The sequence below is a fragment of the Lathamus discolor genome, chromosome 10 (assembly GCF_037157495.1).
Source record: "Lathamus discolor isolate bLatDis1 chromosome 10, bLatDis1.hap1, whole genome shotgun sequence".
In the NCBI taxonomy this organism is placed as follows: Eukaryota; Metazoa; Chordata; class Aves; order Psittaciformes; family Psittacidae; genus Lathamus; species Lathamus discolor.
In genome coordinates this window covers 17,472,695-17,499,149 of record NC_088893.1, presented here as the reverse complement: position 1 = coordinate 17,499,149, position 26,455 = coordinate 17,472,695, and the positions used below count along the sequence as shown (strand labels likewise).

The window sequence follows — 26,455 nt, the reverse complement described above, 5'->3', positions numbered from 1 at the left end:
AAAGAAGGGATATTTCATACAACATTGAGTCACTGGAACAGGTTACCCAAAGAAGCAGTTAATGCTCCATCCCTGGCAGTGCTCAAGGCCAGGTTGGACAGAGCCTTAGGTGACATGGTTTAGTGTGAGGCATCCCTGCCCATGGCAAGGGGTTTGGAACTAAATGATCTTGAGGTCCTTTCCAACCCTAACTGTTCTATGATTCTACATTCAGCATGCAGCTTGGACCTGTGGATCTCTCATCTTACTCTCCATTTTCAGTAAAGAAAAGATTTAGGAAGAAAATATAAAACAACACAGCCCTTCTGGTGAGACTCTGCCGATGTCCTTCCACACTGGCATTATCAAGTTCACATGTGAATGCTGTGAGAACAGGAGACAAGAAAAGCATCACTTTGCCTCCATTACCGTCATCAGCTTCCTCCAGAAGTTATAGCAGATTCTCATAGCATCCTTCTCAGCTTTTGCAGCTCAAAAGAAAAAAAACCCCAACTTCTCATATGTGTCTTCGCTCCTTTTGACATCATCATTGTTGTGCTAGGAAATGTGACTGCTGTACTAGAATCTCAAAAAGCCCTGCTGTCAGCAGTATTTTATAGTGTTCCCCAGTTTGATACTTGCAAAAAAGGAACATAATGGTAGTAAACTTATATGCCAAAGTGGAACCTGCCTGTGCTTGAATCCCATCAGAGCTTGGGAATTTCCTGCTCCTGGGAAATACAAACAGGATATTTCTGAGAGGGATCTGAGTATCCTCACTAAAAAGAGATCAGTTCACTTTGTCCCCAGCATTACCAGCTTGCCCACACGTCAGTGCTTTTAGCAAGAATTAATATTCTATACAAATCCCAGGACAAACTGAGCAAATATTCTCCAAAATTTGAGAAAATTCAGATTAATCCATGTTATTATGGAGAGAACAGAGAGTGTTTCCTTCTGGAAACCTTCATCATGAGTGTATAAAGTGGTGATGGGGGGGGGGCTGAGGATCTCACTTTTTGGTTGAAAAAATGGTTTCAAAACATCTGAAATACTTAAGTAAAACGTAATAGTGTGAGGAAAGGTTCAGATATATTGAAATGTATTTGGGATGACTCAAAGGCTGAGGATTTATTTCATATAGTGATTACCCTCTAAAGGGTAAGCATCTGTGCATCTTCTTTTGTCTATGGTCAATAATTGTCTGCAGAAGACAGACAAATGCTAGGCTTTCTGACATACTTTATTAAAGAATATCCATACCATGACAGCTAGAGCGTGAGCTTCAGATAAACCTAACAAATTCCTTACTTTCAGTGATAAAAAAACACCCTGAGAGACAATTTATAGCGATAAATATCTTTCTGGGTGTATTCCCTTATTCAGCAAAGTCTATTTTTTTTCCCAAGGACAAGTTTATTTGTCCAGCAAGATAACCTCCTATCTGTCTGAAAAACACCCACAGTATGAAGGTATTACATAAACATTAATCTGGAGACTAATTTAAATAGTTATCAGTGTTAGATACAAGATATCTGGCTTCCAACATTAAATTCTATTACATGCTGTAAATGAAATACTACAGATAATAAATTCTCATCAGATCTCTTTTTGAAGGCTAACAGTCAATTACTTGCCTTTCTCAAGCACCTATTTCTAGTCTGGCTACTGCCTTTGTTTCCTCAGTCTTGGATAAGACAAATGCAAGAAAGGAATAGAGCTTTTCTCCTTCCTTTTGTGCTGTACATGATACTTAAATTATATAAGGTCTCTTTTATCACCCTCAGTGCAGTCCCCGCTAAATGAAGTGAGCTCAGAGATAGGAGTTATCAGCTCATAATGAGTAGGATATTCGGATTAAGAAGTCGCAACCTTAATCAGAGTATCTTTCCCGTACCTGTTGCAAACCAGGGCTGCACCCAGCAGTGTCATGCCCTGAAGTATTGATATTACCATCTCTATTTCTTTCTCATCATTCATGGTTTCATGATGGATTTAGCACAGGCAATGTGCAGAATGAACATGAAGCACATATTCCAATGTGCCACAGGGTACTGTCAAAGATGTGAAGTGTCAGATTCAGCACAGGGAGTTATTTAACTTTACAATAACAGCTCAGAAACTGCTTTGCACACTTCTACTCAGGAATATTAGGTGGCAAATTTTGCAGTTCTAAAGAGTCACGATCACCTACACATTGATATTATCACTGGGGTTCTTGTTCAAGCAAATCAAAGGCAAAACAGCCTCAGCAACTATTTAGCAACCTGGGGATTAAGGGGTTAAATACCACTCAGATTCCTTCAACATCAGTTCAACAGGGGACCAATGTAATCCAAGTAATATTGCTAGGCCAGGGCATGCATTGCAGTAAATCAGTGTGTATGCCAATTGACTTCAAATAAGTTTCTGTTCAAATGCATTAAACTACCCGTGATGTACTGTGTTTTCTTCATGTGCCTAGAGCACATATTGCTTGCTGTTTACTATTCTGGAAAATGAGCTTTTTGAATGACTCCCTCAGAGCATTTGAAATGCACTTTATTTTAAAGGCAGCAGCATTTGAGCATCCTTGAAACTGCATGCTTTGTTTCAAGAGAAAAACAAAATGTCAGTACTGTCACCTTTGAGAGTCAGGGAAAATAGGTCTTTCATTCCACCATGTCAAGTACAGTTGTACTTCACTTAAATTTATACTTGGCGTGCTCTTATTTTGCAAGGAAGGATACAAAAAATTCAGATTTATGAACAACAGAGAGCATTCCTGCCACATTATCACAAGAAAATGGTAAAAACATTACGTACCTTTCAAAAAGTGCTGAAAATCTTGGCCTTTCACATTCTGGATTTCACATCATATCTTTAGTGAACCTAACTGGTATGATAAACACTTCATGCTTCTAACTCTGATTTTTAATCTCTGTAATAATCAGCGGTGACATTTAATCCTGCATGAGGTGACTGAGCTGTAACTTTGTCTCCGTTGGTGTTAGGTAAGAATAAAGTAAATATTTTGAGCAAAAGAGAATTGACTATGACACTAAAAGAATCTTCAAGCATTATTACTACTGTGTGTTGCATGCTGAGTATAAGGCAACATAAAACGTTAGACACTCATCCCCAAATGGGAATTCTTTCCAGGACACATCTGTGGTTATTTAACCTCTCTACTATACGTAGCCTTCCTTGCACTTTAGAAAGCAATGGTACCAGCTAAAGGACATAGATAAGAGAACATTTTCTTCTTTTTTACTAGATATTTATTCAGGGGAAAAGATGGGGTTATTGAAACAGTGTTCTCTGTGTCCCTACTTTTCCTTTCTTAACACCGTTCGGCATGGACACAGAGATCAGGTAACTATTTCTTCAAACAGTGCCAAGACAAAACAAGTAGGTTAGTGGAGGGATGCAGATGCGGTAGGAGCAGCAAAAAATGGAAGAAGATTCCTTTGACTCAACCATAGGTCAGGCAGGTGATAGCCTGACTCTCTGCATTGGTTTTCCAGTGCAAACTTTTGGAAGGGAAATACTTAAAATTTCGGTCAGTGCTTTTAGCCTATTTTGGCTCTTTGTGCTTACAAATAAATGCACTCCTGAGCATCCCATTCCCATTCCTTGCAAAGGAATCCCTCTTTCCTTCCCAGCCTGACATCACTGCTGATGGTACCACTGCAAAGTTCACACTCATTATATGAATAGACCACTTACTTGTTAGAGTTTGTATTATTTTACCTCCCTCCTCCCTTACTGTTCAAAACAAGCCAGGCAAGCTATGAATGATGAGGTTTAATTAAGCTGCAGCTCCATTAACTGAGATCCTCCAAGAATTACCCACAAAAGGTCATCCTTCTGCCTTTTCAACCTACTGAAAGGAGCTTCCATTGACCCCTCACAATTCAGCTTGAGCTTTGCCTTTCCACCGTTTCCTTCTGCATGAGAAGCTGTCTGCCAGAGAGTAAATCTCTACTTTCTTTCCATTCTTTCTAGGCGTGAGATTCATCTTGCCTAACTTCAGGGGTTTACAGAGCAGAGATGTAATGACAATCTTAGCTGGAAATACAGTCTATCTTTGCTGTCAAAGGAAAGAAATAAGTGCTCCTGGGGTGAGATATGTTTTCTTTAGGTGACTCAAATCTGTTCTCAGCATACCCAGTCTCCTCCTGGCAAGAAATTAATACAGAGAGTTACATTTCAGGTATAGTTACAGACATCTAAGTCTGAAAGGACAAATCCCACTTTTAGAGATATAAACTACTATTCATAAGTTGTCTAAACCCCTAATAGGTGATACCCATCCGGAAGGCGTGCCACAAGATGATTGTTCTGTATGCATCCATGCAGCAAAATGTTCCTACATTTGGAGAGTTAACAATCGCCTAATGTTAGAAACAAATTTATTCACCAGATGTAGATGTACCTTTAATCTTCTGTAACTCCAGAACACAATATTTAGGGGGTTTGGCACAAGGTAATTCACTCTACTCTCCTACTGTCTACTTGACTCAAATCAAGCCTGACAGCTCCTTTGTGCCTTGGTTTTTGTTCCAAAACTTTAGATCAGTTTAGAAGCTTTTCCCTGAAATATAATAATCTCACCCTAAATCTTCCTCTGTCCTGACACTGAACTTTAAATCTCAAACTGCTTTCATTCCTTCTTGTTAAAGCCAATGGTCAATGACTCATCACTTTTAAGTTCCTCTTTCAAGCTGTGCCAGAAAAAATGCTGACTCAGATCTAGAAGAGTGAGACCCAACTAAAATCATATGAGCAGGAAACCTTGTTATTCTTCTCTCCTTTTATCCCAACCAGCAACAAATAAGTACTTTGCTTAATGAATAACATCAATAAGGTTGATGATTTATCCATTGTTACAGTTTCATGGTGGTGACTGGAATAAGGATTATTGAATGTAAATCCTCTTTCCAATGATCACTTAAACAGGCAGGTCAGATTTCCCCAGTGTTTACAAAGAGTTTGTTTGCTCTTTGTCTGGAATCATTGCAAGTTTTGTGACAAAGTCCCTGAGAATCAGTAAAGTTTCAAATGAAGCCACATTAATTTATATTGGTATCTTCTAATGAACAAGAGTACAACTGTGCATTTTGGGAGTGGCACAGATTAACCTGATGTTATAACACAGCTTTCAGTATAGCACATCCTAACATGGCCTGTGTGCAACCAGGAGCCAATGCTTCTCTTGCTCTTGGAGTCATCCTCACAGACCTTGATGGAACCATCATTTAGAAAACAACGTCAACCACGTCAGCAACATCACTGTAAAAAGGCTCATTTCATCAGTGGTGCAATTTGAATGAAGCAACTGGCACTTATCCCAGTATTTAGGAGAGGCTTCATGGTATTAAGACCAAGTCTGTGTCTGAGATTCAAACTATAGCACTGATTAAGTCAGCTTTCTACGATTAGGGTTTTGGGTTTTTTGTATATGTGCATCTTAAAGCAGTAGGAGTATATTCTGCAAATTTTTGCTATATACATTCAGTCTGCAACCAGTTTTGAAAGCTGGACAAAAAGACCTTATCTCCCCAAAAGACAGATAGACAGTCCTGTCAATAAGAGATGATTCATGAAAGCCATTTGTCTCATACTGTTCGTCTGAGAAACTTGGAAGAGCAAGAAGGTGCATCTTAAAGAGATTTATCAAGGTGATGATGGGAGAGGAGAGAAATCTTTCTTTTCCAAAGTTCTGATGGAAATCTATCATTACTTCTTCCACCAGTTCAGGATTTTAAGGAAATTCTCACGGGACAGATAACGTGTGGGTTTGTCCATCAGTTGAAGTACATAGGAAGCCATGGGGACTATTTAGCAGTATTTCTGGCTCAGTGGCACCAGGATATCACTAAAGGTCTAAAATAAACCTAAATCCAATAGGTAGGAAGACAACTGAGTTTACACGGCTTCCCTTGAGGTTGATTATCCACAGTGCCTAAAGACAGTGTGAATGATGCTCCTCCTTAGGCTTTCCTGTCCATCTCCCAAATAAAGATACCGAGTTGATAACTAGAGATAAATTCCTGTATTTTGATTCATGTTTCTGACCAGTGCATATTCTGTAAATGTTATTTTCATGCTTATTCTGGAAGAGGCTAACCATGGTCAAAGGGTTTAATGCTTCCTTTGCTAACAGGCTGGCATGGAAAGCTTTAGAAGGTAGAGCTGAGGGTCAGGCTCAGGCTCCCCCTGAGGGAATACACCAGCTTTTCAATGCCATGGGGTTTTCTTCAGGAAGAAGGAGTGGTTTTACCTAAACCAAACCCGAGTAATCTGTACAGACGCCACTGTGGCCACTTCAGACTTTCACATTTCTTTCAGTATTCAGAAAGTGAGTATGTGATCTGCTTCTCCAGTCTGCTGCTTTATCTGTGAGAAGGGTGAAAATCTTTTATCCCCATTCACTTTGAATAATGAATTAAACAAAAGGGTTTTGTGGTTTTCTTCAGAGTAAGTCTTTTGTATCATTCTGTTTTATGCTACAGAAAGAAATAACAAAAGAATTTTTTTCCTTATAAAAACGCAGAGACTGAGATTGTTTCAGTATGCCAAAGGCAAAAATAAACAGGATTCAAACGGAAATGTTTTTGCAGCACTGGCAAAATCCTTGTTGCATCAAATTTGGGTCTGTTAGGGTAAAGGTAGCTGCAAAGCCAGTTCCTGTCTTTAAACAGAAATCCTTAGTAAACATGCAGCCTCCCTAGCAGCTTGTCTGCGTACTTCATCTTCTTACTCAGCAAGGGGAATCCCAAACACCACTACTACAACCTAATTACCCTCCTGAGACCAAAATCAATGTACTTCAGTACCTGCTGTGTTAGGTATAGAACCAGCTCTTCAACTACAGTGAGCAGAATGGACAGTCTATGGCAACAGAGGAACCATCCCTGTGTAGGTGGATAAACATAGGGAGGCAGTTTCCAGATACGGCAAAGTGGTGTTTTTTCGCTTTAAATCATTTTGCTAAAATGACCAGATAGCAAATCCAGCACTGGAGGATTTTTGGGAGATTGAAGGGAAAGCTACAGCTGCAGCCCCTTGTAAGCTTAATAGGAAAACAAATTTGCTATGAAATGAGGAGTGGATAATTATGTGTTGCCTAAGAAAAAGACAACTGTTCCCTTCTAGAGCTTATTTTGTTTGGAACTTAAGTGCTGCTGGTGAATTTGTGTCAATGCAAAATGGTTGGAACAGAGGAAAGAGGGCAGGAGAAGCTACACGAGACTCTCTACAGAAGCAAGCAAATGCTCCAAAAATCCAAATAGGATTTTTCCTATTGGCACATGGGTGTTTTGGAGAAGGTGAAGCAGTTATCTAACAAAGGAGAAAGCAGCATGCCTACTAAAAGAGGGCAGATATAAAGATACGGAGTGTTACATGTGAGCCAATGGATTTCTTAAGGGAAAATTATTAGGTGCTTTAAAGGAAAAAATACAAGCGCTTTAAAAGGAAAAAAACCCTCAAAACCTGCAGTTTCCCAATCACGTTTCAAAAGGTAAATAAATTGATCGTAGAACACAATGGTTCCTATAAACCAGCAGCAGGATTTACACAGGCAAAACTGCAGGAGGCTTCTTAATTGTGCTTCAAACTAAGAGAAAAAACTAACAGCAAAACAAAACGTCCCTGTTAAAATAACCCTTTGAAAACATGCAGAGATTGCCAAGAACATGAAATTCAGATTCCTCTTAAACTGTGATTACGGTGACAAGTGACAAGAGGATTTTTTCTAGGATGTACTATCCCACAGTCTGTGCTGGAGGCAGTCAGGAGTGTACAAGTCAGGCAGCGAGGACAGAAACAAGCTGCCTCCAGAGGTAGCTCAGGGCTAAAGACTCATATAAATAGTTCAGCAACAGCCTCGACTGAAAGCAAAGAAACTTCTTAGGTGACCGAAAAAGAAATCCAAACCCAAGGTAGACAAGTCACAACTATGCAGTTAACGAAAGATGTTTTCATGAAGATGGCTACATACATCTTCAGTCACACATTTTGAACTCACAGAATAAAAGGCTGGTTGAGATTGGATGGGACCTCTAGAGATTAACTCCGCTGCTCAAGCAGGGCCACCTACAGCTGGTTGCCAGTGTCCAGATACCTTCTCAATATCTCCAAGGATGGAGACACCACAACCTCTCTGTGTCAGTGCTCAGTCACCCCCAGTGTCAATATGTATTTCCTCATGTATTTCCAGCCACTTGTGGATGAAGGTTTGTCATCAGACATGTCTTTAAGTTCTAATTATTTCTTCTCATTTGAATGGTGAAAGTCAACAGCCACGTCACTGTGACGCAGCACTAATGACAGTCACCAGCCATGGTGATGTTGTGGCTGTGTCACACCAGATAGAACGTTGGCAGTGGATGTGTGATGGTGGGGCTGGTAACATAGGTGGTCCAGGATAGATATAGAAGGGGCTGCTAGGTCTGCTAACGTCACAAGAGCAGCTGGACCGTTCTGCTCCAGCAAAACGAGCTTTCTTACAAGACAGACAAACGCAACACACTATGAAGTTGTGTGTGAAGATTTGTGCCTTTATGGATAAGAACATCTTATCCATAAGGCAGTCTGCTGACCCACATTTACAGCTGGAAAGGTACAGCTGACCCACAGGGAGTTGCCTCTAACTACCAACAGAGGAGGAGTGCCACTCAAATGGACTGTGCCTTTTAAAATGATAATCTGAGCAGGAGCAGCTGCATGGGGACAGGGTTTTTTCCTGCTTCTGTACATAAGAAGCAAATGAGATCAATACTTAATTACCAAGGATTACCTATAATTGACAATACCCATGATGTAAGATGAACTTGGACAAGTCCATGACAGTTTCCAGTGTAATACATGTTCCTCAGTGACTAATAACGTTTGTTCTGTCCATCTCATTTAAGCAGTACCTGTCCCTCTGCTCTCCTGGTTCCCAACAAAGGTATCAGAAGCTCCAAAATACAATTACTGCTCAGAACTGAAAGAGTTTTGCTCTATTTACAATTTTAGGGCAAGTTTGTTTTCAGCAATACTAGACTTGTCTGTTTAGAGGTTTGACATTTTATTGACAGCCAGACAAGTGAGGTTATGCAGCTGGAACAGATGCTGCTGTTTTTAGGTATAATTAGCATTTCATTTCCTTTCAATTTCCCCATCGTGTTGAGCACCACCAGGGCAATGGGAATGTTTAAAGAATGCTCCACTGCAGTTTTACGTTTAACAAAATATAAGAGACAGACCTTTTAGTTTCTAAAACTAAAGGGGCTTTCATGGGGGCTTCTTTGGTACAGTGATGTTTTACTGAGTTAATACCAGGTAGCATCTCTAAAGCTGTAAGGCGGCTTGAACTCTATCTTTCTTAGTGTTATTTAACTTCTTATTAAAAAGTTACCTTATTAAAATGTCTCCTGCAGAAGGGAAGTTTTCAGTGAATAACATGATAGCAAGGAAACCAGGAATCTCCCTGGTTTTCACACAAATGACTGCAGATGCCTTCTTGTCACCCCCAGCTCCTTGCTTCACACATACAGCAACCCAAAACACAGTCCTGATGAGCACCTGGGGAGAACTTTTGGGGAGATGAATCTCCTGTTAGACCCATGCTAAGCTGCATTGGCATTTAGGTGGGCTGCTGAGTAAAGGGAGGAGGGCCAGCATCCCAGCAGGACACAGCCCCAACCCCAACTGTCTGATCTCTCACACCTGAAATGGGCAATACTTAGCCACATCTCCTCGCTCTAAAAAACCTTCCAAGGGAAGTCACGCCAGAACTGGTGCATCTCCATAAGAAGTTTAGGGGTTAATAAGAAGGTTTTCTCACAGTGTCCCCATTGATCCCTTTCCTGTGAGCTAAAACCCTCCAGGCTCAGGCTGGGTAGCAGACAGAAGATGACACCTTCATGTCATAAGGCTACAAGATCATTATGGTGCATTCTTCATTACCGGGGGGCTCTCTGACTCTATTAAAAATCAAACAGCCTGATTCCTGCTGAATTCTAGCCCAGAATTTATGCCCCATGTGACTTCTCCGCATGGCAACATACGACCAACACCTGACATGGCAATTTACAAAGCTTCTCCCTGACAGGATTTAACTACAGTTTGCTACCACCGTCAGCCTCTGCTTTAATAAACCCGATTTGTCATTTATGCTATTCCTGCCTCCCACACGCTTTGTACAAAACATGAGGAATATTCAGTTTGCTGTTCAGTGACAGCAGGAGAATGCCCCGACCACGGTGTCTGGCGTGCCTCAGTCTAGTCATGGAGATAAATATACCAAGAAAAGCAACCTGTAGATGTAGAGCCTGAAACAGTGGCATTTAATGCTTGCCATTGTACACTGCCATGCAGGAGAACTACAGGATCCTTGTGCTGTCACAGTAACCAAGTTACAGCAAAAGCCAGTTGTATCCCAGGCACTAAGCAAAGTTTCTACAAGTCCTGGTATAATCTTAGCTATCCTTTACAGAGCAACTACTCAATGAAAACAACAAATGCCTATAGCCTCCAAGCTTAGTATTTCTTCCTTTCAAGTGCATTAACCACTTTGCAGCTTGGATTTTTCTGGCCATGCTTCCATTAGAATAGACCCGAGTGGCAGCCATCCCCTTGCAACTGGAAATATCCATATCTGACACAACAGAACACCTTTTAATACCCTGAATGCAAGATGTGTTCTATATTGCTGTCACTTAGTAGGAAATTTAAAAGGTTTGTTTGCACTTACTTCCTACTTTAATTATATTATACAGTGATCACTTGCTATTATTTATGTGTGCCTTAACCTGGCCGTCAGGGAAAGAAGTTTTAAAGGGATGATTTAATAATACTTAAGGAGCAAGAGTTCATACACCCCAAGTGTATTATTTCAAGTTGAAAAATGAACTGTGAAAGCTTGTAGTGGCAGGGCTTTGATTTTCATAGTAATTGGATGTACACAATAGGATTTGACTTGCGTAAGAAATCGGCAGTAGGACTGTGGTTTCTGTGCTAGGTACATGCCTGACACTCATGTAGTCACCTTAAGCAAGAGGGTGAAAAAAGCAAAGGGAAAAGGGCTTTCATCTTACTTGCCACCTTGAATGAAATTCAACAAATTTCAGAGGGAGCCTGACTGAGCCCAAGGAAGGCAGCAATAAAATGAGAAGTATTGGGCAACCATTCGTATTTATTAAAATTGTAAAATCCCATTAATTATCTGTATAATCAAATCCACACATAAGCACCCATTTCTACTATTGTAGTCTAATAGAAGCAAATTAAATGGTGTCAGAATTGGTGGCTTTTCCTTGTGAGACAGATAACAGCCACAAATGGGGCTATGGAAATTAATTGAATTAACTATAACTGCAGTTCACATCGTTTACAGAAAGCAGGGAAAATCAGCAGCCGCATAGTAACAGACTATGTGACGGTAATTGAAAGAGCAGTAAACTTTGCTTCATTCCTCCTGTACTAAAAAAAGCTCTGATTTTCTTCTTTTGTGGTTATTTTTTTGATTCCTAAAAGATTAGGATGGGTAATGTAAGATAGTGGCAGCCAAAGAAAAGAGGAGAAAAAATCTCTCATGATGGGATAGTTTCAAACATCAGCAGTACTTTCAGCTCCATATACAAAAGCATTTCTAATGCAGGCTGTTTCTTTGTGATGCACTGCCAGATGAGTCACTGATAGATGGAGGAGTTTGTAGTGCAGCAGACATGAAAACTTCCTTATTATAAACCAATATAGGAAATTGCATACAGAGAAACTATGAGGACAAACACACAAAAGAGTTTAATGAAGCTGTTCCTGTAATCTCACTTTAGCCTCCCCAGGCACAGACGTGTCCCCCCTCCTCCCAGCATCATGCATCAGGCAGACTGACACAGCCAGCAGCAGAAACACCCTTTTGGGGCTCCACTTCCAGTCACAGAACCCTCAGAGAAGACTTGCTTTTATTTTCTATCCATTTCTGCCTTAATTACTATTCAGCCTGTGTATGAAAGGAGACAGTGACCTTGTTCAGAGGTCCCTGTCGAATTCCAGGCTGGATTATAGGGCTTGCATGGAATATGGCACTGCCTTAAGGCATTTAGTAGTGCCTAAAGCATTTACTAAATATGCTGCTTGACTTTGCAACCCAGTGCTCTCAAATTGGAAGTCCTTCCAATACCTCTAATGTGGAAGAAATTCTGACAAGACTGTTCTAGTTGCCATACAACAGCACCCGCAAGAACTGAAGCTAAAATCAGGAGCTAAGTAAAAACATAATATATTTATATATATAGTATATAATTATATATTTATTTATAATTGCAGCAATGCGAAAATATGTGTTTCTTTTTAAATTGTTAATTCTCTCCCTTGCCATATTGGAAGCTGACTCTGGATCCATTAAAGCAAAACAACTCACAGTAAATTACTTGCAAGGGAAAGAATCGGACCCAAAGTAGTTTTTTTTTATTCCTCAACACAAGTTAGAGACACTTAGCTACACTAAGTAATATAGAGAAAAATATTTCTAATGCATGCAATGTTACAAAAGCTATATCCATCAAGTTACTCTGGAGAAATGGACTGTAGTAAGAGACTCCTTTTAAATATAGCCAAGAAGGAAATTAAAACTGGCTTAAAATAGAAATAGAAACACTCACTGCAAAAATATACTGCTGAATGACACTGTCCAGATCCAAAAAAATCTAAGTCCCTGTGAGATAAATGTAAGACTGACTCATACAAACTATTTCATAAAAGTCTATGTTAGAATAACAGCCCTACATAATAAATATGAGAATGCCACAGCATTATATAGCCCCCACCCTTAAATGCATTTCTGAATGTTGAAGATGTCACACACATCTCTCTTTCTTGAAGGAATAGTTATAGTATTAGCACAAACATAATACTTGAAGTATTTTTGATGCTTGACTATGGCAAAACCTAGCTCTGGCAAAGGTAGAAATAAAAGTTAAACTCGACACGTAACTTTCACATTAGCATGGCTTTCTGTACCTAACTGAAGTGGTCCTTCTCAAGGATACCTAAGGTTTCAGCTACTGACCATTTAGAAATGCATAGCTTGTCCTCAGCAGGAACTGTCCTTTTAGACCTCACTGCATCCTAAGGTAGACACAGAAACTCTTACTAAACTGGAGCCAAAAAGTTATGCAAAAAAAGAAGCTACTATCCCTTTCTCATCTCTTCTGTCACAGCAGGAGATCCTTCCTGCAAAGCTTGGCAAGGGCATTTTTGGATGGACATACAGACACATTGGCTTACGTTAAAAGAGAGACATTGGTATGGCTCCTAGGCCACAGAGTTATATGTCCTAGGTAGCTGGAATAGTTTTGCAAAATCTTCTGCATAAGTAAAAATGAGTAGAGAGGAAACCATGAAACAAAGGTTCCAAACTGGAAACAGATGTTTTACAGGAAATAAATCTTTTCCTAGCTTTCCTAAGGCTAAAAGTTCTTTTCAAGTTTTCATCTCTGTTACAAAAGAGATGAAATACATATTAAAATTATTTTTCTTTTGGTCCATTCTGAATTGTGCATACAGATCTTTTTCCTTGCATGGCCTGGTGGCTGTGACATCTGTATTTTCACATGTTATATTTCCTTCCTCACTTCAAGCTCTACTCGCATGAACTGATTACTGACCATGGGCCAGCTCACCCATCCAACACTTCGCAGTTAACACAGCTATAAACCATCCACAAGCGTTCCTTCCATCATCTGTGTGCCAAATTTTAAAAGGCGCGTCACCATCTTTCTCACCATCCTTTTTCCTTACTTAAAGCCCCTTAAATTTGCTAGACCACCTCATTGTTTATTCTCAACCCCCCCTTTTTTTCCTCCTCTTGAGGCTTTTAAGAAGTCTTGATCAGAGTCTGCCTATTGGGATGTGAAGATCAACCGCTATCATGCCGACAAATATCTTCCAATTACCTTGTTCACTCACATCTATCTGTCAACATCCATCATATCCAGCATTCATGTGCTTAGACTGTAACATTTTTCAGCAGGTGTTGTCTTTTTCTGTTCAAGAGACCGGTATGGCTGTGAATTTTAGTGCTTCCCCTTGCCAAGACGATCAGGAAAGTTCATGTTAAGCCAAATAAACGGACTTTAGTAGTTCTCATTGGGAAAGGGACCAAACAGCTTTAATACAGAATTTTCTTAACTGACGACTACAGAAACAGGATAAGGAAAATGCAAGAGAAATTGCAAATATATAAATATAGCTGGATTTTGTCATTAGAAAGCAAAATGTATTTGCTTAGGTTGAACACAGAAGAGATGGAGGGTGGGAGAATGTGGTCTAGTTTAGAGCTCTCATCTGTACAAGGAGCTCTCATCTGAAACCTGCGAGCTGCTTTGTCAGCCCAATGCCACACACAGCTGGGAAATGCAGGTCACGCGTCATATGCCAAGCCATGCTTTCACTCACACACAGTTCCCCTTGATCCTTTACCTATGGTATGCAATTAACATTTCAAATCAGACCAAGCATTATCATTTTGATAAAAGGCTAGATAAAATGGATAAACCGTATTTTTATCGTAGGGTTTATGGTTTTATTCATGACTTATTTTTAATTATTTCTGATTACTGTATCAATAAAATGTCACACATCAATCCCTAGTTTCCCAGCTGGAAATCTGAGGGTGTACCTTTAAAGGTGAAGAACTGAAATCTGCATTTGCTGTACTGTGCTATGTTTGAGATTCTCAGTGAGGAAGAACAGTCAAACCAGAACCCTGACTGAAAAAAGACAGGCAAATATAATAATAACAACAACAACAAGCTAAACTTTCTTTAGAAACAATATCCTAGGAGTACCTCATAGGATGTTCCTGTCACCATCAGGTACAGGCTGCAGAGCTAGGCTGGTGCATTGTGGCACATAGAGGTGCCAATTCCTTCCAAATCCAATACATCAGCACAGGCAGCTGTGAGAGTGAGAAGCTCAGTACCTTAAAAAGTTTAGAGTGCTCCTCATATGCAGGTCCAGCAGGTAAAGGCTCTTTCAGAACTGAACTACTGAGAGTGCTGAAAATATGTCTTTTGCAGCAAATGAGAGTTGAGTACAGCAATCCAGGCAACCTCTAATGCCTATATTTAATCTGTTGGACTCGGGTATACAACTCTAAATTTCTCATTAGAGTCCAACATAAGCCCTTATAGTTACAGCCCAAAGTACACACAAAGTGCTAACCATGGAAATCACTTTAATTTTCCAAATAGTTATTATTTCCATACTTTTCTATGAGCTGTTTGAAGTGATGAATAAGATTTTTGCTTCACTTCCCCAGGCCTAGTTAGTAGATCTGCATCTCTTTGCAAGGGGAATAATTTGTTTCATAAGAAGTAACACTGCAAATAATAGAACTACCAGGGAGAAAAAAGGAACATTATAATTACTGTCAACAATATAGATGTTCCTCAAACACTGAAGTCCTCTCAACTTCTCTACATAGAGAGCTCTTTTTCAGACTTTGCTTTTGAGAAAATACTGGAATGATTACATAAATGTTCAGGTTTTGCATATGTTTGTTTGGATTTTGAAGAGGAAAAGAGGAGAAAAGCAGCCACTCTGGGGACAAATACAGTTTGAAGCCTGAATTTTCTAATACATCATCAAAAGTAATGACAAATGAGGGGGGAAAGGAGAGTGATTAACAGCAAACACTCTCCACAAATCCTGACTTGCTCAAAACTTGCCTGGAATTTTAAAATATGTTTGCTAAAAGCAGCCTTTTGAAATGAGCTCTCCAACCATCTTGCTACTGGATAGTTTCACTGAGTATTAAAGATTTTCTGTGTACTTATCAGTTGAATCACTTTGTAACATCACATTTGATTACTCCTACCAGTGGTCCTCTGTCTCCCACTTCTACATCACGCCTGCCACACAGACATCCCCAAAATAAGCTATTAAGTGTAATCGAAAAGATCCCGTCATGACTCTGTATTCGTGTATGATTTTGATTACACACAGTAGAATTTTTAGCTCCAAAGCTTGGGGATTTTTATAATCACCATAGACATTATATTGAATGCAGACGGAACTTCTCACTCAAAACCAGGCAGGTCACAAACACTGTTATGAAACTCAGGCCCTGCAACGTGTGTGGAGGAAAAAGCATTCAAACCTGTTTTCCTGGCAACTGCTCTCTCACACATCTTTGCCTGCACCCTCTAGAGAAGACAGATCCACTGCAGGACTGCTTTGACAGCTAGCAGTATGCTCCTGCCAGAGGAGTGAATATTGTTAAAGGAACCGGTTCATACGCAAGCAGCTTCTACAGAATGCATCTGGAATTACACCATCCAGGCCAAACAACTGGATTGTTCATTAAAATCATCTGATTGCCATGCACTTACCTTTGTGCTTGCAACAAAAGAGAGAACAAAGAAGAGCTGCTTCTTTCAGTCCTTTGTACTATCATCTCTTTCTATTAGACTCTGCCTGTTGAACAGAGATTTTACCATGATTGGTTTCTTTGACATGCATTTCTATTGCTCTTCATCTGAAAGAAGGTGGCTAAAAATTAAGTGAATTGTTCATTAAATAGCCACCCTGGCTTTGAGAAAAGGTTATTTTCTCTGGATTCTTTGATGCTGTGTTAATGATGCCTTTCCTTCCAGAGGCTTTATGCATGAAAGACAAGCTTTTGGAGAAAAAAAAAAATTGGAAAATAAGCTTTCTCACCACCACCCCCCCCTCCTTTCTATGATGGTGATTTAAAAGATAAGTGTTTTGAAGATAAAGATTTCTGATAACTAAAGACCCACTGTTTAAAATGGGAGTCTGCTGCTGTTAGCAGATGATTGACATGAAAAACGGTCCAGCAGGAGTGGCCACGCTGGTTGATGGGGACTTGCAACAATGACAAATAGAACAGCAATCGTAAGTCAAAGTGACCCCACTAAACTACTTCTGGGCTAGAGCTATATTTTCATTGTATTTTTGTTTATACTATTGGTGCATTTAGACACGAGAAGAATGTGGGTCATCTCATGTTAAAATCACACCCTAACAAGAAAAAACCCAAACTCCCAGCCGCTTGCTTCGCCCATCTTCAGTCTGTCTGCAGTGCTGACATTCTGAATTGGAGGTGTGCGAGCTTTGTGGATTGTGTGGTGCTTTTTTCTTCTCTTTTTTTCTATCGTTTCTATTGCAAGTAAACAATCAAGTTTACTGTTGTTATGAAAAAAGGAGAAGCTAGAGGAACAACAAGAAAAGGACAATAAAATAAAGATATACTTGGGATTATAATTTATCACTTCTTGCACGCTGTCTTATTCATTCAGGAATATGTATATGGGAATTTGTTCATCTAAGACAAACAACAGTTCCTAGGCACATGAGAAATTGTCTGCTCCTCACCCCTGATACAAAGGTCAGAACATGCATAAACACCAGTTAAGTTCTCAAAATGGGGTGTGGGTAAAATTAATCAATGTATTAGCTACATCTTGGGTTGTTTTTTTTTGCCAAAGGATACTTTCATACTCGGCTAATTACTGAAGTTTACATGAAGCATGATATCTAAGAGCTCAAAAGTGTCAGCACCTACGATCTCACGGCAGATGTAGAAAAATGATGCACGATTAAGTTCTATGCCTTGAGAAAAAGAGCATATGTTACTAGCTCTTTTAATTATTCTGCATCACTGTTCACCAACTATGAGTATACAGTCCAAAAAAGCAGCGATGTTACCCCAAAATCTCAAAACCTTACCAAGCACATTAAACCTGCAGCCAGCAACACTCAGTTCTACAACTGAGCAACTTAGGTTCTACAGCTACACAACACACACTCCCTAAAACCTATTAGGGATGATCTTTTGATCCTTACTCACATCAATAGTCATATCAATCACAACAATAATAGAGATATTAAAAAGGGCAGCCAGAGAAAGCTCTGAATTATACAAAGGTAAGGCATTTGTAAGACAACAACAGAGAACTCCAGCAGTTATCATTCTGGTTCCTTTACTCAACTGCTTTCATCCTCAAAACATTCATATCCTATGTGCAAAAGCCATTACCATACCCTACCAGACTAGGGTAGATGGAGAAATACTGAATAAAGAAGACAGAATATAAGTGAAAAAAGCATAACAAGGAAATGAGACTTGGCCAGAAGACATTAATATTAATAGGCTGGACAAACAAAAAGGACTGAAGAATTATGGTGTGCACAACCACTATCAGCCTGCAAAAGAGAAGGCTGCGTGGAGACCTAATAGCAGCCTTCCAGTATCTGAAGGGGGCCTATAGGGATGCTGGGGAGGGACTCTTCATCAGGGACTGTAGTGACAGGACAAGGGGTAACGGGTTCATTCTTAAACAGGGGAAGTTTAGATTGGATCTAAGGAGGAAATTCTTTCCTGTGAGGGTGGTGAGGCACTGGAATGGGTTGCCCAGGGAGGTTGTGAGTGCTCCATCCCTGGCAGTGTTCAAGGGCAGGCTGGACGAAGCCTTGGGTGGGATGGTTTAGTGTGAGGTGTCCCTGCCCATGACAGGGGGGTTGGAACTGGATGATCTTGAGGTCCTTTCCAACCCTAACTATTCTATGATTCTATGTCATCCTACAACTAGCTGTCAGACTTGAGACCTCCAATACTTGCATTAGCATAGCCTAGTGACAGCCAGTGTTTTTGATATATTTAGGCTTCCATGGACACTGTGAAAGTCTCTCTTTTTCAGAACCTTCCAGTCTGTTTCAGTGACAGCAGAAGAGCAATGAGTTGAAGCCAACACCAAGGCAAGCTCTTGGAACAGCATCGTCTTCCACTGGAGCTGGGTGTAGCTGGCTGCCACTCTGCGTATACTTCCATTTAAATCCCAGGAACATCTGGAGAGCACATCTGTCACAGAAGACATGTACAGCTGTGTGTCCGCAGCATATTGGTGCAACAAGACCCCCAGAGGACTCAAATACGTGTTGAAAAGCAAAACTGAAAGTACATTACTCGTGATGGTCCATATGCCAGGGCCACAAGGGAGAGGAGCAGCAGATGTTTCTCATTCTCCTCTGAGGTCTCCCAATCCTTCTTTCTCTCCCTCCTTCCTCCCAAAACACTGACACTGCTGGAGTGACAGGGGATCTACAGCTACATTGTCCTGAGGTTTTGTGGATTACAGACAGTCAACAACATCTTTTTTCTTCAAAGTCAATTGGTCATCTTGTTCTGATCATCCTTTCTAATCATGCTTTCTTCCAGCTTCTTGCTGCCAAGGGTGCTACCAGAGCTGGTGCTGTGAGGATTGACTAGAAGATTGTAGTCATTCCTGAGCCAGCTGGTAACCCTCAAAGCTTTCAGAGGATCAGAACCTGCTCGCAATGGCTGTCATGAGCTGCCAGGCCAGACACCACATACATACTTCTGTCTGCATATTGATGAATTCTAGAAGGATCTGAAAAACTACAGCTTCAAAGTGAACTGAAATAGCTTCAAAGTAAACCTGAGGTATAATTCCGAGAGGAGTTCTCAGAAATTACCAAAGATAAGAATATTTTAATTGATTACACCTTTTAACTTCCAAAAATAAAATCATGGGCGCAAAATCCAGTAGAAGGAGGGGACAGATAAATCAATACAGCACATGGAACAATCACAGGGAAATTATAATCACATCTGCTACTCTTCTGTGCTGAAAAGTGATTTTACAAACCAGAGAGAAGCTTAAATGTAGTAACTCAACTCAAATTTCGGTCACTCTGGAATCTGTTCTGCATTCCAGAAGTTATTTAAATTACTTCTCCTGGAGTTTTTATTTTGTTGTAACTGAAGGCTTTAGAACCCATCCTCACTATGATTTTAACTTCATAGCTGTCTCCCCATTCTGGTATCACCGGCCTTACTCCTTACTGATTCGCAGTGTATGATAGAGACAGAAAAGTTCAGCTTTCTCCCAGCTTCATTACTGTTCAACCTCAGTACACAGCGTGATGAGCTTAGCTGCAGATGTCACTGTACAGCTGTATCCCCTGGGAGAGACATGGGGGAAAAGATGAGCTATTGCAGCTCCCAGGCCAGGTTATTTATGGTGAGAGAGTCTAGAGGCAGCCTTGATCATGAAGAGCTGCATCCAATCGAGTGCATTTTCCTGCAATTACACTCAATTAAAAAGAGAAGGTTCTTGTCTCTTAATAAAAAGCTTTCCTCATGCTGTCATAGTCTGAGCAGTACAACTAAAATAAGGATGTTAATAAAATATGCAAAAAGAGAAAGTAAGAGTGAAAATAAGAGGATTTGAATTCTTGCAAAAATAAGCAAACTGAATTATGTTGGGTTGAGATCATGGTCTTCGAAGAGTTTCAGTACATGAACTGCAGGAACAGAGAACAGGAAAAGATACCCATCTTGTGAAATATTTCAAGTAACTGAGAAGGTAGGAATTTGGCTCATATCATACATATACCAGTGGAGAAAAAGAATAACACTATATTCATGTGTAAACTGAAATGTTCCTTGGCAGATACAAGAAGTAACCATTCCATTTTACCCAGCTTTAACTAGGGGTTAAGGCTAAGTCAACTGAGGCTTTGTTGGTTTCAACTTATTGTTTCACATCTCTCAATTCTTAAATTAAAATGAAAAGAGTGGATGACTGTAGTTGTGGCAAACATGACCTACAGGGAGCATTTGAAGTAACTGGAATCAACTTGCCTGCAATAGAGCAGACTTGAAGGGAAACAATAACTCTCAGCTAAGGAAATCATTAGATGCTCAACAACCATAGTATATTTGCTGTTTTGACAAACATTTTTCTGTATGATTACAGTGATTTCTGTTAAAGAAACTAAAATTTAGGAGGGAAGGGAGGAGGACATTGGTTTGCTGCATCTCATTTTTCTCCCAGATTTCTGGATTTAAGGATCAGAAGCTGAATACAGCACGATGATGACTGATTTGTTCAGAAATGATTTTGTAATAGCTCATCTCACCTTAGGTGGGTAAGGAATAGATTTTGTCACTTAATTGTATGCATGAAATATGGCTCCCAAAGGCTGTAAAGATTCAATGGAAGCAAGAATATGTCAAGAAATGAAGGGAGAACACTGCAGATGCACAGAACTGATTACAAACCCTGTTCTGCCAGCAGCACCCAAGAGGGACCTCTTTTGAGGTCAGTAAAACCTCAGTAACTTAAGTAGGGTGTTGCATGGGAGTCAACCCTATCATTCCATGTGTCACATTTTGTTACCTACTAAATTATCTCAATTTTTACACTCCATAGGATTTGGATCAGGAAAGCAAAAAAAAGAGACTAAGATTCTTTATATTCACTGTTAATATGTATCTCACATCTCAGGCATTTATTTTCACCTCTGTATTAAGGTCCATTTTTAGTACAGCTTTTACCATTCTAAAGAATCACAGAAAAATACATGATCACGAATCAGCTGAAGACACAGCTTCTATCTGAGACAGCAAGCCCTCTTTGAGCCAATCAACCATATTTTATCAGAGTGAAGTACTTCATTATTCCTGAAGACTTTTAAAACTATATATTTCTTCTCGTAGTACTTTTACCATGTGTTTTTCAAAGGATGAATCTAACCTACACAAAACTTAAAGACATAGCTTACTGCCTTTACAAGGAAGTTTGGGGGCTTGGTTTTGTACAAGTCTTCACAAAATCTGAAGCAGGTCTGGAAACCAAGAGAAATCACTTTATCATCATCACTACAGCTACTGAAATAGTTAGTAGCTTTACAGTTTAACATGTAATAAACTGAAGCAGCAAAGGAACTCCAAGACAACCAGCCTTTTTAGCCTCAAAAATGGAAAGGTTAGGAAGTTACCTTGACCAAAACTGCATCCTTGTACGTGTCAGCCAAGCTTTTAAACTTTGGAAGAAGAAAAAAACCCCAGTGGTATTTTAAGAACACTTCCAAAGAAAAGTAAAGATACTATTTCACTGCTACGAAACCAGCAGCATTTCTGTCATTAGCAGGGGCAAAGACAGAAAAACATGAGCTGAGCAGAACATGAGAAATAGCTGGGATCAGCCCACCCCTTTTGTTACCCAAGATAAGATTCAGCTGCACCAGGGGAGGGTTGATTTCCCTTGAGGCAGTAAACTGTGGGAGGAGTAATCAGGTTCCTTCTTGACTGCTATGGCTCCCGGCAATACAAGAAAGCATGCATGTTTTGGGAAGGTGCAGTTTTCTCTGAAGGTGCAAGGGAATAAACAACACAGAAACTTTTCAGCTCTAAAAACCTCACACACACAAAAAAAAACAAACAACCCAAATAGACAAAACTTCCGAAGCTGAACATCCCTAAATATAACAAGGTGATGGCAGCCGCTGTATTACAGGCAGGAACTAACGCTTAAGGGTCTGAACGCCAGCTGATATTTATGTGATTTCCCTGATGCTTGTCCTGTCTGCAGCTGCAGAATGATGCCTACATGAAGTTTGTCTCCTCACTGTCAGTGTGTGATAGACAAAGACAGCTCACAGAGCACTTTCTGATATCCTGTGTCTAGTAAGGAACAGAGAATACACGGAAAGTTCAATCATTTCCTATTTTCAGTAATCCTACAGCCTTTACCAAAGGACATTGCCTCAGTCACTTGCACGTGAGCACAAATCCACTCAAATGCTCCCCAAAATGCACCAACACTTCACTTCTGTGGCTTGCTCTGGGTGACTGCTTGAGCACAATCTTTGCTTCCCTCCACTGTGTTGCACAAGAGAAGGGAAAGCACAGGAATATGGGGGATATTCACAAGGTAGATCTTGTTTTTATAACCTATTAGTATTGCGGTGCCATTGCATTTCTCATTAAGAGCCCTTTCTTGAAGCTAAGTACAATTTGCACCATGTTTTCCACTTGTTTAGGCTTCAAGCTGTCGCTCATAAAATTAATTTTAGCCGGGTTCATCTTTCCATCACAATCTTTTTGTCACAGCAGCTGATTAATTCCATGTCATTGTTTGCTCTTTTACAAGATTAATTGCAGGATGAGAGAATATATGACATTTTGGTGAGGGAATACATCAAGTTATTGTGATTCCTCAATGCTGGAAAGCAACTTTTTTCCCCCCATCTAAATTCAGGAAACAAGCAAATAATGTAGAGAAAATGATTTGGTCTGTTACTGCATAAGTAGCATTGAACAGGGGGAAGACTGATTGGCTGAAGTTTGCCATCTTAGCACTCATTCCCTTCAGTTCCATTCTACTCAAGCCCTTAAAGTCTGAAATGTATCTCCTGAGTTCTTGAAGGAAACAAACCATTTTCACAGCCTACATAGACTGAACAACAACAGACAGCTGTATATCCCATGTAGGTTCAGAAAAGACTACCGAATGCTCAGTGCAATGCACAGATCCCAGACTCTTTACTCAAGCCTTGTATATCCCATGTCTCCATCCCTTTGATTTGCTTTTTAGGATTTTACTCTAAGATGTGAAACACTGCTATATAACAACATAGTCACTAATAAGCTTTGCATCTCCTGGTAGGAAACACTGACAGAAGTTTTCCCCAAGTGATGCTTGTCCTGTTCCAGTCCAGGTGAGCTGATGCCTCTGGTTCTAATGCACTTAAGACACAATCCCTTACATGAACAAAGGACATCGAGGGGGATTTGGGACTCTCTTTAGTCTGTAATGTCGTAAGATAATCAGTACTTCATATTCAGTCAGCCTTTTATTGGCTTACTTGGGTATACATTTATTTCCCCACACAGCTGCTTTGCAAAAGCATGTCTTTGATACTGTATGTTCTTTTCTATGCAAGTTTTACCAATTCAGCTTTTATCCCACTTATTCTGCTTACTGACTGTTTGGAAGAAATGTTACCCACTACTTACACAACTGAATTGACATTTCTCTACTAGTTTTTCATTTAAGCTTGAACATTGTCTTTCTATTCTTCATTTACCCAAGTGCATAGAAAAATAAGAGGTTTCATGGAAATGTCTATGATCCCCAGATGCATAACATTGCAAAGGCTTGTTCCCTTCTGTACTGAAGCAAGGAGAATATTCTCTCCCATTTCTATGGAAGCAGGTTTAGGTACTGTTGTACAAATTGCTTTCATTAAAAAACCAGAATGAATTGCTTTGTATCATTATACATTAAGGCATCCAACCCCAAAAGCTATAGCAGTACAGAAATGCAATAATATTGCCCATAATCTGGGAGAGTTTTACTATTTGAATGAAACCACTAGATATAGATAGTTTTCTTAGTGTGTAGCAAAACTATGTAAAAAGAAAAATGCTTTATATTTTACCTTTTAATTGTTCTCACCCATTCAGCTCTGTTTTTCATATGAACAATGTTGGGGGTTTAATATTATGGTGTTTAATTGTCAGTGCTTATTGGACATCAAAACTCTGGATTTGGGATGTTTTTCATTCTGTTTTACATGTTTTCTACTTGCACTTCTCTTCCCCTCCTACAGGATTATTTCATTCATGGAAATTCCTCTTCAAATTTTACTTCTGCTTTAGTTGTAATAGCATCAATAAACAAAGATTAACGCAATACAAATTAACCTCATTCGACTGTTGCGTGTGTATGTGCCAGAGATGTATCAAAGTCCTGTTGACCTTAGAGATGGGGCTGGATATATAATATCAGGAATACTTGATTATTTATCCCATGACTCTTAAAAGCAATCCCAGTGAGGCCAATGGGGACTGTTCATGTAAGGAAAGATAATAAGCCACATGACATAGCACATCTTAAACTCTAACAGAAGTAACAAACTGGAAACAGCATCCACTCCAAACTGTCTTGATCTGCCTGAATATAGGAATAAAACTGGAATGTTTATTGGAATTTTGCAACTGTCACTGAAATAAGTCACAGACAAAATACCTTCACCTCTACAAGGATAATAAATACAGCTTTAATTATATTAATTCTACTTCTGTTTACTATTTTATTTTGTTTCTGGCTAACTATAATCTAAATAATAACCTGAAACCTATAGGATAAAATTCTATAAAGACATTGTTGCCATGTTGTCATCTTAGCAGCATGCAATTGCTTCTTTCTTTGTGCACCCAGATTGCTTTAGGAATAGGGGATGCATGCCTAACAGCAAAACCCAGCAGCCAGTCCCGTTTGTTCTATTTATTGCTTTCATTATGCAAGCTTATCCAATGTACCATGTCATATCTTCTGAAGGAAATCTGCCTTCTAGAATTCTGCCCATAGAGGAAAGCAAATCTGATTTGCCTTTTTTTAGGTAAGAAAAATATATGCTGTATGGGGTGCTGATGAACCAAAACTGAGCGAAATCATTACTTATTTTAGAGCATCAAGCCTGTGATTTGGAAAGTCATTCAATGACTCAGGGGACTTACTTTGTAATTTAAGAGGAACTACATGACTAAATTCCATCAGGAAAATCCCATGAGTAACTTGGAAAATTTCAGTATAAAAATAGAAATTCAGTGAGTTAGAGGGGAAAAAGCCCCCTCTGTTCCTTATATCCAGGTAGCAATGGTGAAAACATACCCTGTGGGGAAGGGATAGAAGAAACATGTGAGATGCTGTAAGTTATGAAGCAGCAACCCATTCTAAACCCATTTCCCCACAGGAATTTTCAGTATATCCCTTCATCATGATTACTCAAATGCTGCACTGCAATATTCAAGGTGGTTGAGTTATTCCTGTTCAGCCTTGGCTCTTTCAGCCTTACTGTACCACAGAGTAACACATTTGGGGGAGAATTTGCAATTTCTTGTCACAAGGCAGCATCTGATAATCAAAATGTCATCTGTGTTGTAGTCTGCAAGTAGAGATAGGAATTAATGAGACACAACATATATATCAAGAAGAATGCATACTTAATCTTAAATTCACATATTCCTCTCTCCTTTTTATTATTTACCAAGGCATCAGGATTACTCATGCTTGAAGCTTGCTATTTGTTTAAATATCTCTTAGCATGAGGAAGCCAAAGTTAGTGCACAAATTGCTCTCATGTTCACAATGTGCAATTTTTCCTCCTCTTGGAGATCTTGGCTATTATACTGAATAATGTTAGAGAGTACTAATAATTAGGTAGAATTGCACCAAAAAGTATATATAAAGCACAGTGTAGGATGTTACAGGCTTCCCCCCCAAGCCATAATGCTCATTTAGCATAAATGTACAAAACTGAAATATACATCAGTAAATATGATGTGCAAATTAGAGAAGTCTCAAAAGTATTTACATTTCTTATACACCTCTGAGGAAGTAGGACACTTTCATTAGCTACTGTCAGGTACCACATAAATAGGAGCAGATCCAATGCCTGAGTTTCTGGAACTTGTCAAAGAGCTTAATGGAAAGATTTATGAGAATTTCAAGCTTTAGATTTCAAATCCTTGGTGTCTGCCAAGCTACGGTCTTAATACTGAACTTCTCATCCCAAAACTGTCTGTAAATTTAAAGCGAAGCTATAAAGAGTTGTTAAAGGCTTTTATTTTGCATCTTAAATTCTATACTCGTGTTCTGTTCAA

General features: G+C 39.6%; 1 protein-coding gene across 1 annotated transcript in view; it reads right to left on the bottom strand.

Annotated features, from left to right (window-relative positions):
• TRPC7 (transient receptor potential cation channel subfamily C member 7) overlaps positions 1 to 21,942 on the bottom strand; it is a 105,513-nt gene extending 83,571 nt beyond the window's left edge. Inside the window, exon 1 of the mRNA XM_065690722.1 lies at positions 21,784 to 21,942. Within this exon, the coding sequence (XP_065546794.1) occupies positions 21,784 to 21,800 (17 nt within the window). The 5' untranslated portion in view covers positions 21,801 to 21,942. The remainder of the gene's footprint in view (positions 1 to 21,783) is intronic.
• Positions 21,943 to 26,455: the final 4,513 nt, after the last annotated feature.